The sequence below is a fragment of the Neovison vison genome, chromosome 7, assembly GCF_020171115.1.
Source record: "Neovison vison isolate M4711 chromosome 7, ASM_NN_V1, whole genome shotgun sequence".
In the NCBI taxonomy this organism is placed as follows: Eukaryota; Metazoa; Chordata; class Mammalia; order Carnivora; family Mustelidae; genus Neogale; species Neogale vison.
The window spans coordinates 43125334-43138257 of record NC_058097.1 but is presented as its reverse complement, the minus strand read 5'-3'; the positions used below and the strand labels follow the sequence as shown (position 1 = coordinate 43138257).

Sequence of the window (12924 nt, the reverse complement as noted above, 5' to 3'; positions counted from 1 at the left end):
CAGAAGTTTATGCACCTACAAATATACATTCTTATTCCCACTTAATAAAAAGGTAGTATATTACATATTACCAAAGAGGCACTTAGCTTTCTTCATGAAACAAAATACCTTGCGGACTTTTAAAATCTAAGATATAACATATATTTTCATTTGCTCAAGTCGTCTTTTGGGTTTAGTGTTATATGGATTTTATATATTTCTTGTTTATCCCAAGGTGCTTTGTCTGATTTGTTGCTATTGTAAATAAAGTACTGTCTTCATAAATATTACTGGTTACTTTTTGTATATACCAAAGATATTATTTGTGTATATTTGAGTTTTTGTACCGTGATACTTTTTCATTTTATTAAAAGTTATGTTAAGTGTGATAGAATACTGAAAGAAAGTGTCGTTCTCGATAGAAGAAAATTTGTTTCATTACATTTACAAAGGCCATTTGGTCTGGGGAAAACCTAGTCAAATTACGAGTCACTGCCACGTCGCTAAGAAACAAAGAGGTATTAAATCAGTTACTTGATATCTAGGCACCAAAGACAGGATAACATCCTTCACAATTCTGTGCTATCTACACTACTAGAAACTAGCTCTTAAAGCTCCTCCTTAGTCCAGGGCTTTTCAAAGCTGCCTCACCAAAGTTCCTCCAAAGAATTACGAAAAGTCCATGCACAGGGGGAGTCTAGTAATTCAGTAACAAGTTTTTCGGAAATATTTACTTTTAAAAATTGTTGATCCTGATTTTGTTTCCTACTCCACAATGAGCCTGCCTTTATATAAAAATTACTTTAAAAATTATTCTCTCTTGATGTCTTAGCTATTTTCCTTTCTTTCAGAAAAATGGATACTCCGGAAAGATACGTCTTTATCATCATTATTTTAGAAACGAGAAAAGTGAGGTTGAGGTTGCTACCCCATAAAGCTCACCATGCCATCCATCCTCACAAACTTGGAACCACACAATTCTCACGCCAGTTACACCCCTACAACCCTCTCACACCCTCCGTAACCCTCCCGCGAACTCGCCCCGGTTTCCTCCTGTGCCCCTGCCCCCATCCGCACAGGCTTTGAACACTGCACGTCACAGAAAGCGATTCCTCCCTTTCAGCCACCCCAGCCCTATCGCGGGTTCTAAGAATCCTCCCCGACAGCCTCCCTAACCGGATTCTGAGTCCAGAACCCCAGGACCCACGCCCAGATCTGCGCCTTGCGAGGCCGAAACCGCACTCACCCGCAGACAAAGACGACTATGGCGAGCCAGAAAGTCTGCGCCTGCGCACTCCTTGGCTAGCTAGCACTCCCAGAGGTCTCCTGGGCTCCGCCGGGCTCAGTACCGGACAGAAACTGTCGGTATTGGCCGGTCCTCCGCTTTTCTGACTGCGGACTACATTTCCCATAAGTTCCAGGGGTCCGAGCGCGCTTTTCGCGCTTTCTTTACTGCCCCAGTTTGTGGGACTGTCTCCCTGAGTCAGAGGACGCAGTTTAATAGTCTACGTCTTTTAACTCTACCTTTGGGAGAGGGCAGTGGTGTGCCTTGGGGTTTAATAAACTCAGTCCAAGCATGTCGGGCTTACTCCAAGTAGGAGCCAAGGTGTAAGACCGAAACATTTCGGGGCGCAGTTCAGGATGGGCGAGGGTCGGACGGACTCTCCGGCACGACTCAAGCCGGCTACCTTCTCCATCGCTAGTGCGGAGCTTAACTACTTTTCCCAGGAGGCATCGCGCGTCCATCGCTCCTCCCCACAGGGAGGCGGGCGGCTTTGAGCTGAGCGGTATTTAGGCTCCAGCTGGGGTCTTTCAGCGGCGCGCTATGGCCACAAATTCGTTTCAGAGGAGGCAGGGGTTGAAAAAAGCCCAGAGCCTGGCGCCGGGACCGAGACTGAGTGTTAAGTAAGTCTGTTAGGGCAGAAGGGGCTGAGGAGGGGCGGTGGTGTAATTTTGTGACTGTCAAGTGATGTGTGTATTGTGCGACTGTGAATGTGTGTGATGCTGTGTGTGCGGGGGTGGATTAGCTTATAACGCTGTGAGTCCTCGTGGTATGATTGTTCATGTGTGACCGTGTGTAACACTGTGGTTGGGGGTTACCTGTGACTGTGTTCCCTGTAGTGGGTATGCCCTTGTGACTGTGTGACCTGGTATTCCACTTTTTGTGCTAGTATAATGAGCTGTGTGACTGAGCCGCCGTGGGTATTGTAACTGTGGAGCGCCGTGTGGGAAGGGAAGGGAGGGTGTTGTGACGCAGGGTGTGATTTTGTGTCTAGTAGTGGGTGTGCAACTGAGCAGCACTGTGTGAATTTGGGGAGATTGTGTTGGTGACTGTGTCACACATAATCATATATGGGAGCAAAGACAAGAAGGCTCTGGCCCTTGACGGTGAAGGCCTTGACTCTTCTCTCTGACCCTGACATTGATTTGGAAGCTCTGGTTTCCTCTCATGGCTAGGGGAGACGTGTGGCAGGTGTAACCAGTTGACTTTCTCATCCGGGCCCCAAGAACGGTCAGCTGTCTCCTTCCCCGTCTCTATCCTTCTCCAAAAAAGGTCTCCGTTGGAGAAGGAAATAATTGTTGTGACAATTAAAACTTAGGTTTAAGGTGACTTAGTATTTTCTCTTTATCTCCGAAATGCTTTATTTTTTCAGACTTGATTTTTTTTTCTTTCTTGGTGAAGGCCTAACAAAGACCCATCAAGTTTTCTGAAACCTCTTTTTTTTTTTTTTTTAGATTTTATTTATTTATTTGACAGATAGAGATTACAAGTAGGCAGAGAGGCAGGCAGAGAGAGAGGGGGGAAGCAGGCTCCCTGCTAAGCAGAGAGCCTGATGCGGGGCTCGATCCCAAGACCCTGGGATCATGACCTGACCTGAGAGGAAGGCAGAGGCTTTAACCCACTGAGCCACCCAGGCCCCTACCTGAAACCTCTTGTTTCTCTTAGAAAATATCTTCCTTGCACTCCCAATTTTTTAAAATTAATATAGCTAATAGTACATTTTTATTTATTTTAAAAGATTTATGAGAGAGAGGGAGAGAGAGATAATGTGCGCACAAATCACAAATGGGGGAGGGAGAGGGGCAGCAGGAGAGAAAGAGAGTCTCAAGCCTACTCTCATTTTTTGCGTGGAGCAGGAGGCAGGGTTGGATCCCGGATCCTGAGACCAAGACGCGAGGGAAACCAAGAGTGGGTTGCTTGGCAGACTGAGCAACCCAGGCCCACACAAATAGTACATTTTATTGAGTGCTGAGTATATTGGTTGTACTTATATACATATAGTAGATTCATGTACACACATATATCCATATTTTCGTTTAAGTGGTACTGTAACATCACATAATTGAAAATTCTTTGAGAATATAGTTTTTTTATTATAATCTCATGGGGGCGCTTATTACACATGCACTCCTTCATTCCTATCACCTGTTTCCAACAATTTATTCCTCCTCTTCCCCCACCCAATCCTCTTACTCTCTGGTAACCGTCAGTTTCTTGTTTATAGTTAATAGTCTGTTTTTTGGTTTGTGTTTGTTTTTCCCCTTCGCTCACTTAAACTCCACATATGAGTGAAATCATATGGTATTTGTCTATAACTTATTTCACTTAGCATTACACTCTCTAGCTCCCTCCATGTCCTTGCAAATGGCAAGATTTCATTCTTTTATTGTGGCTGAATAATAATTCATTGCATGTATATACCACACTTCTTTTTCCTTTCACAATCAGTGGACACTTGGGCTTCTTTCGTATCCTGGCTATTTTTTTTTTAAAGATTTTATTTATTTATTTGACAGATCACAAGTAGGCAGAGAAGCAGGCAGAGAGAGAGGGGGAAGGAGGCGCCCTGCGGTGCAGAGAGCTGGATGCGGGACTCAGTTAGGCAGAGGCTTAACCCACTGAGCAACCCAGGTGCCCCATATCTTGGCTATTTTAAGTAATGGTGCTATAAACATAGAGATGCATGTATCCCTTTGAATTAATGTTTTTGTGTTCTTTGGGTAAATACCCAGTAGTATGATTTCAAGATCAAGTGCTTTTTCTGCATCTATTGACATGGTCATATGGTTCTTATCCTTTTTTCTATTGATGTGTGATGTGTCGGGTATCATTTGCACATATTGAACCACCCTTGCAACCCAGGAATAAATCCCCCTTCATCAGGGTGAATGATTTTTTTTTAATGTATTCCGTTTTTAATTTTTTGAGGAAGCTCCATATTGTTTTCCATAGTGGCTGCACCAGTTTGCATTCCCACGAAAGTGCACAGGTGTTCCTTTTTCTCCACATCCTTACCAACAGCTGTTGTTTTTCGTGTTGTTGATATCAGCCATTCTGTGAGGTGAGATCTTGTAGTTTTGATTTGTATTTCTCTGATGTGGTGTTGGACATCCTTTCATGTGTCTGTTGGCCATCTGTGTATCTTTGGAGAAATGTCTGCTTATGTTTTCTGCCCACTTTTCTTAGATTGTTTTTTGGGTGTTGAATTTAATAAGTTCTTTATATATTTTGGAAAGTAACTCTTTATTGGATATGTCATTTGCAAGTATCTTCTCCCATTCCAGAGGCTGCTTTTGGTTTTGTTGATTTTTTCCTTCACAGTGCAGAAGCTTTTTTATTTTGATGTAATCCCAATAGTTTATTTTTGCTTTTGTTTTCATTGCCTCAGGATACCTATCTAGAAAAAAGTTGCCATGGCCCCAGTGTTCGAGAAATTACTTCCTGTCTTCTTTTCGGCGATTTTTATGATTTCAGGTGTTACATTTAGGTCTTTAATCCATTTTGAATTTATTTTTGCATATGATGCAAGGAAGTGGTCCAGTTTCACCCTTTTGCATGTTGCCGTCCAGTTTTCCCATACTTGTTTTTTGAAGAGATTCTTTTTCCCATTGAATATTCTTTCCTGCTTTGTCAAAGATTAATTTACCATTTAGTTGTCGGTTCTGTTCTGTCATTTCTATTCTAATCTGTATGTCTGTTTTTGTGCCAGTACCATACTGTTTTGATTACTACAGCTTTGTAATAAATATAATGTGAAGTCAGGAATTGTAATGCCTCCAACTTTGCTTTTCTTTATCAAGATTGCTTTGGCTATTCAGGGTCTTTTGTAGTTCCTTACAACTTTAGGATTGTTCTACTTCTTTGAAAAATGCTGTTGGCTGCTTCATTATTGGTGGGTAGATACGCATTAGGTTTTTATAGGTTTATTTTGTATCCTGACACTTTACTCTTTTCATTTATCAGTTCTAGCAGTTTTTTGATGGAGTGTTTTGGGTTTTCTACATATTGTATCCTGTCATCTGCAAATACTGAAAGTTGTACTTCTTCCTTACTGATTTGGATGCCTTTTATTTCTTGCTGTCTGATTGCTGTGACTAGGACTTCAGTTACTATGTTAAATAAAAGTGAGAGTAGACATCCTTGTCTTATTCCTGACTTTCCAGGAAAAGCTCTCAGTTTTTCCTCACTGAGGATGATGTTAGTTGTGGGTTTTTTGTATATGGCCTTTATTATGTTGAGGTATATTCTAATACTACTTTTTTGAGGGTTTTTATCATGAATGGGTATTGTACTTTTGTCAAGTGCTTTTTCTGCATCTATTGACATGGTCATATGGTTCTTATCCTTTTTTCTATTGATGTGTGATGTGTCGGGTATCATTTGCAAATATTGAACCACCCTTGCAACCCAGGAATAAATCCCCCTTCATCAGGGTGAATGATTTTTTTTTTAATGTATTGTTGGTTTTGGTTTGCTAGTATTTTGTTGAAGATTTTTGCATCTCTGCTCATCAGAGATACTGGTCTGTAGTCCCCTTTCTTTATGGTGTCTTTATCTGGTTTTGATACTAGTAATGCTGGCCTCATGGAATGAATTTGGAGGTTTTCCTTCCTCTTTTTTTTTAATAGTTTGAAAATAAATATTAAATCTTTTTAAATGTTTAGTAGAATTTGCCTGTGAGGCCACATCTGGTCTTGGACTTTGGTTTGTTGGAAGTTTTTGATTATTGCTTCTGTCCAAATTTTCTTCCTGCATCAGTTTTGGTAGGTTATATGTTTCTAGGAATTTATCCATTTCTTCTACGATGTTCAGTTTGTTGGCATGTAGTTTTTCATAATCTCTTGCATTTCTGTGGTGTTGGTTATTTTCCTTTCTCATTTGTGTTTTTATTTGGTCCTTTCTCTTTCTTTCTTGATAAATATGGCTAGAGGTTTATCAATTTTATTGATATTTTCAAAGAACCAGCTCCTGGTTTCATTCATCTGTTCTAATGTGGTTTTTATATTTTTGTTTTTTAGTTTCTATACCATTTATTTCTGTTCTAATCTTTATTATTTTCTTCCTTTTGCTGGTTTTAGGTTTTGTTTATTGTTCTTTAGCTCCTTTAGGTTATGTTAGCTTCTAAGCTTATGTTATTTGAGATTTTTCATGCTCCTTGAGGTAGGCCTGTGTTAGTATAAACTTCCCTCTTGGAACCACTTTTGCTGCATCTCAAAGGTTTCAAACCATTGTGTTTTTATTTTTGTTTCCATGTATTTTTTTATTCTATTATTTCCTGGTTGACCCCTTCATTGTTTAGTAGCACGTTATTTAGTCTCCATGTGTTTGTGGTATTTCCATATTTTTTTCTTGTGGTTGAATTCTAGTTTCACAGTGTTGTCAGAAAAGATGCATGGTTACAACTTCATTCAATCTTTTTTTTATTTTTAAGATTTCTTTTTTATTTGGGAGAGAGATAAAAAGAGAGTACAAGCAGGGGGAAGAGCAGAGGGAGAAGGAGGGAGAATTCCAAGCAACATTTCTGTTGAGCCCAGAGCCCACAACAGGGCTCAGTTCTACAACCCATGGGATCATGACCTGAGCTGAAACACTCAACTGAGCCATCCAGGTGCCCCCAACTTCATTTAGTCTTTTGGAATTTGTTGAGGTTTGTTTTTTGGCCTAATATGTGATTTGATGTGGAAAATGTTCCACATGCCCTTGAAAAGAGTGTATATTTCACTATTTTATTATGGAATGTTCTGAATCTATCTGTTACATCTGTTACATCCATCTGGTCTAGTGTGTCATTCAAAGCCTTTTTTTCCTTGTTGACTTTCTGTTTGGATGATATGACCATTGATGTAAGTGGGATGTTAATGTCTCTTACTATTATTGCATTATAGGTTAGTTTCTTTATATTTGTTATTAACTGTTTAAAGTGCTCACATATTGTGTAGGTAAATATTTACAATTATTGTATCTTCTTGTTGCATTGTCCCCTTAACTGTTATATAGTGTCCTTCTTTCTCTCTTGTTTTAAAACAACAGCCATTGTTTTTTTTTTTAAAGATTTTATTTATTTATTTGACAGAGAGAGATCACAAGTAGGCAGAGAGGCAGGCAGAGAGAGGAGGAAGCAGGCTCCCTGCTGAGCAGAGAGCCCAATGTGGGACTCGATCCCATCAACAGCCATTGTTTTAAAGTCCATTTTGTGTGATATATTTATTGCTACTATGGCTTTCTTCTGACATCCATTTGCATAATAAATGTTTCTTCATTCTCTCCCTTTCAATCTGCTGGTGTCTTTAGTTCTAAAATGAGTCTTGTAGGCAGCATATAGATGGGTCGTGTTTTTTTTTTTTTTATCCCTTCTGTCACTTTGTCTTTTTTTTTTCTTTAAAGATTTTATTTATTTTAGAAAGAGAGAAAGCGTGCATGCAAGTTGCGGGGGAGGGGGCGGAAGGAGAGGGAGAGAGAGAATCCGAAGCCAACTCAACACTGAGCGAGGACTCTGACTCAGGGCTGTATCTTTTTTTTTTTTTTTTAAATTTATTTTTTATTTATTTTCAGCATAACCGTATTCATTATTTTTGCATCACACCCACTGCTCCATGCAATCTGTGCCCTCTCTACTACCCACCACCTGGTTCCCCAAACCTCCCCCACCCCCGCCACTTCAAACCCCTCAGATTGTTTTTCAGAGTCCATAGTCTCTCATGGTTCACCTCCCCTTCCAATTTACCCAAAAGCACATACCCTCCCCAATGTCCATAACCCTACCCCCCTTCTCCCAACCCCCTCCCCCCAGCAACCCACAGTTTGTTTCGTGAGATTAAGAGTCACTTATGGTTTGTCTATTTATTACCTTTTTATTACTTGTTTTGTAGTTGTTTCTGAAGACTTTCTCTGATACTTTCTTATCTTTCACTCCTTCGTGGTTTGCTGGTCTTATTTAGTGATATATTTGGGTTTCTTTCTCTCTCTTTTTTTTTTTTTAAAGATTTTATTTATTTATTTGACAGAGAGAAATCATAAGTAGATGGAGAGGCAGGCAGAGAGAGAGAGGGAAGCAGGCTCCCTGCTGAGCAGAGAGCCCGATGCGGGACTCGATCCCAGGACCCTGAGATCATGACCTGAGCCGAAAGCAGCGGCTTAACCCACTGAGCCACCCAGGCGCCCCAGGTTTCTTTCTCTTTTTCTTTGCATATCTATTAGTGATTTTTGGTTTATGGTTTCTCTTAGGTATATATATGACATCTACATATAGCAGTGTGTATTAAATTGATGGTCATTAAAGTTTGAACCCATTCTTTACTCCTCCCATCCCGTTATAGGTATAGGGTGTCATATTTTACATTCTTTTTTTTGTGTGTGAGATTCTTGACTGATTTTTTTATAGAAATATTATTTTTTACTACCTTTGTGTTTCCTACCTTCATACTGTCATTTTTAGTTTATCCTTTCCACTCAAATAGTCCTCTTTAATATTTTTTGCAGAGCTTGTTTAGTGGTCATGAATTCTTTTGGTTTTTGTTTGTGTGGAAAACTCTTGCTCTCTCCTATTCTGAATGATAACGTTGCTGGTTGAGTATTCTTGGCCACAGTTTTTTCCCCATTCAGCCCTGAATTTATCATGCCAGTCCTTTCTGGCTTGGAAAGTTTGTGCTGAAAAGTCTGCTGAAAGCCTTGGGGTTCCCTTTGTATGCAGCTGTTTTCTTTCTTTCTTTTTTTTTTTAATAGATTTTATTTATTTATTTATTTGACAGAGAGAGATCACAGGTAGACGGAGAGGCAGGCAGAGAGAGAGAGGGAAGCAGGCTCCCTGCTGAGCAGAGAGCCCGATGCGGGACTCGATCCCAGGACCCTGAGATCATGACCTGAGCCGAAGGCAGTGGCTTAACCCACTGAGCCACCCAGCGCAGCGCCCCTGTATGCAGCTGTTTTCTTTCCTCTTGCTGCTTTTAGTATTTTTTCTTCTGTTACTGTATTTTGTCAACATGATTATGATTGTCTTGATGTGGATCTGCTTTTGTTGATTTTGTTGGGGGTTCTCTGTGCCTCCTAGATCTGGATATCTGTTTCCTTTCCCCACATTAGGAAGTTTCCAGCTATTGTTTCTTCAAATAAATTCTCTGCTTCCCTTTTTCTTCTTCTGCGACTCCTATATAATATTGTTATTGATGGAGTCACTGGGTTCCCTAAATCTGTTCCTGGTTTGCATAATTCTTTTTTCCCCTCTTTTGTTCAGCTTGATTACTTTTCACTACTGTCCTCTAGGTCATTCATTTGTTCCTCTCTTTCTTATAGACTATTGTCATTCCATCAAATGTGTGTCTTATTTTGTTTATCGAACCTGTTATCTCTGCTACCTTATTCCTTATCCCTGGGTTAATTGTTTCACTGATATCTTCCACTCTTTTGTCAAGACCAGTGAGTATCTTATAATCATTGCTTTAAATTCTCTATCAAGCATATTACTTCTGTTTTGCTTAGATCTCCAGCTGTGGTCTTGTCCTGTTCTGTGGCCTTGTCCTGTTCTTTCATTTGGGACAGATTCCTCTGTCTTCTCATTTTGTCTCTGTACCTGTTTCTCTGTGTTAAAAAGGTCAGCTGTGTCTTCTGTTCTTGACTGTAGTGGCTTTATGAAGAGGAGGTCCTATAGTGCTCTACTGTGTACTGTCCCATGTTCCCTAGGGCCTTTTGCTTCTGGGAGTTTTTCCAATGTGTTCTGCATGTGCTCTGCTGTTGTGTGCAGGCTGCTGTATACTCCAGGTCAGTTGACTGTGAAGGCTGTCTTTGCCTGTTCTGGGCAGTTTTTGGTCCCTGGCCTGAATGTGGTACATTTTTACTAGGTGTGCTCTGGTCTGCTTGTGAAATCAAACCTGTCATTGCTGCCACTGGAACCAAAAGCTCCCAGGTCTGGAGACAAGGTGTTGGCAAGGATTAGAGCTTGTCTTCTGGGGGAGCTGGCTTGCTATGCTGGAACAGAGGAAAGCTGAGTGGGAAGGACCAATCTTCTGGAGTTCTGGGGCTGGGTGGGGAGTTTTAGTGTAAGTAATTTAGGTAGGGAGGGTGGGCCCTGCACTAGTTCCCACAGGTGGCCCTGTGCTTATGCTGACAGGTGAGGGAGGGAAATGGCTCTTGCCATTTCTTTGTTCCTAGAGGGGTCTCTCTGACTGCAAAGGCTACCTGTCTGTGACACACTTTGAGTTGAGTAACTAACCTTCCCCCTGTGTGCCCCAGGTGCCAGATCGTTATTTCCACACTGTAAGTTTACAGGCTCCTTGTCCTGTCTTCTTTCTAAGAGAAGATCCAGTGTCCTCCAAGCTCTCCCAGTCCTGCTGGTTATTTGGAATTGAAGAATCAGTTTATGGAATACAGATTCTGGGATTAACCAGAAAAGTATCCCACCTGCAAGATGAAAGCAAGGGGTTTTTATGAGAAAAGATGTGGGGGGCAATTACCTATTTGGATAAAAGAAAAAAAGTGAATTTTTTTTTTAAAGATTTTGTTTATTTATTTGACAGACAGACATTACATGTAGGCAGAGAAGCAGGCAGAGAGAGAGGTGGAAGCAGGCTCCTTACTGAGCAGAGAGCCCGATGCGGGGCTCGATCCCAGGACCCTGAGATCATGACCTGAGCTGAAGGCAGAGGCTTAACCCACTGAGCCACCCAGGTGCCCCAAAAAAGTTAATTTTTATTCATGGGCAGAACCAATGTGATTACATTGTGTACAATTACAATTACATTGTGTACAATTGTGTTCTCTTGGTGTTAATAAATGAAATTATTCCTCCTATGCATTAGTTATTCTGTCTTCAGAAAGTCCACAGCCAGCAATTTTATTGATCAAGATGTCATTGCCCTGTTGATTTTACAGATAATTGCTTGTAAAACAGTTGCCGCTTCTGGGTCAGACCAAGGGTCTTTTTGCCCAGTTCAAGATTATTAGATCATTAGCCATTTGATTTTTGTTGTTGTTGTCTTTTTAAGTTTGTTTATTTATTTATTTGACTGAGAGTGAACAGCAGGGGGCGTGGGAATGGGAGAGGGAGAAACAGGCTTCTCGCTAAGTGGGGAACCCAATGCAGGGCTCCATCCCAGAAGTCTGGGATCATGACCCGAGCCCAAGGCAGATGCCCAGTGACTGAGCCACCCAGGCGCCCCTAGCTATTTGTTTTGGAAGGGAAAATGGAGTCTTTCTTTTCTCCTTTCCTTCCTTCCTTTTTTTTTTTTTTTTTTTTAAAGAATTTATGTATTTATTTGAGAGAGAGAGAGAATGTGTTCATGAGAGCACAAATAGTGGAGACGGAGAAGTAGGCTGCCCATTGAGCAGGGAGCCTCATGCGGTGCTCGACCCTGGGATCATGACCTCAGCCAAAGGCAACCGCTTAACCGACTGAGCCACCCAGGCTCCCTGAAAATGGAGCTTTTCATGGGGTGCCTGGGTGGCTCAGTTGGTTAAGCATCTGTCTTTGGGTCAGGTCATGATCTCGAGGTCCTGGGATCGAGCCCCGCAGCAGCCTCCCTGCTCAGCTGGGAGCCTACTTCTCCCCTCTCCCCCACACCCTATTTTCTCTCTTTCTCAAATAAATAAGAAATTTTAAAAAAGAAGAAAGAAAGAAAAGGGAGCTTTTGTTAAAAATGAAGTCTCATATCCAAAAATTTTATACAATTATACAATATTAAATTATAATAAAGAATTTAAAGTTGTACATATAGGAAAGTTACTTGGTAAAAAATATTTATAGATATGAAATATGTAGTAGCATTTCTCCATTGTAACTATGAGATTTATGAAAGGAGTTTCTTGTCAGTTTAGTTAAGTCTTCATTTAACACAATGACTGGCACATGAATGGTGCTCAGTAGCTATTTGATGAAAGAATAGTAAATACTTAATAAGTGATAGCAGTGATACTTTATGGTTGCACAGAAGAAACACACACAGAATGCCTTAAGTTTGTGTTACTCTGTCTAAGGATCCTCTACATGTGTTAACTCTGCCTCTAGAGGAGGGCAGTCTTGTGCTAAGGAATATATTAATCCTGTGTTGTTCAAACTGAGTATGAATGTTTTAGCATCTGCAGGACTTTTGATGTGGTCGAAAGATAGTCACTGTTGGTCATGTTTTCTTCAAGGCTTATGTTATTAAATTTCTATATCTACTGAACAGTATTTCAATAACCATCTTTTCAAAAGCATTTAAGCAATCACTAATTTTGATTAGTATAAATTCCTTAAGTTGTTTAAAGTTCAGTTGCAACTTTATTAAGTGTGATACTGTAATTTATAGTAAATAAATGAATTTGTTCTTCACAGCCTTTTCTGGTACAGAGCTTCTAAAACCCTTGCAATTTACTAAGCATAGAGACCTATCAAGATATTTTTGTTTTGTTAATGCAGTGACTTTGGGAAACTATTAGATAACCAAAGCCTGGGCTGCTTGCTAATGGCCCCACAGGTGATTGGCGGGTAAGAAGTTTTAGTCCCTCTCCAACTTTTGTGGAGGGAAGGTTTGGAGGTTGAATCAGTGACCAATGGCCAATGATTTAATCAATCGTGACTACTGTTAAATTTAAAAAATTCAACAGAGTACATTTTAAAGATTCAATTAGCTTTATTAAATGCTTCATGAATGTGGCAGCATCCCATTGTTGCTGAGCCCTGAAATCTGCCC

General features: G+C 40.5%; 1 protein-coding gene across 3 annotated transcripts in view; it reads right to left on the bottom strand.

Annotated features, from left to right (window-relative positions):
* LOC122911612 (zinc finger protein 260) overlaps positions 1-12924 on the bottom strand; it is an 82853-nt gene that overhangs the window by 14301 nt on the left and 55628 nt on the right. Inside the window, exon 6 of one of the 3 annotated variants that reach the window (XM_044256518.1) lies at positions 553-561. In XM_044256518.1, the coding sequence (XP_044112453.1) occupies positions 553-561 (9 nt within the window). Of the gene's footprint in view, positions 1-552; positions 562-1225; positions 1273-12924 lie in introns of those variants that run through there. The other 2 variants (XM_044256516.1, XM_044256517.1) reach the window with 2 other exon arrangements.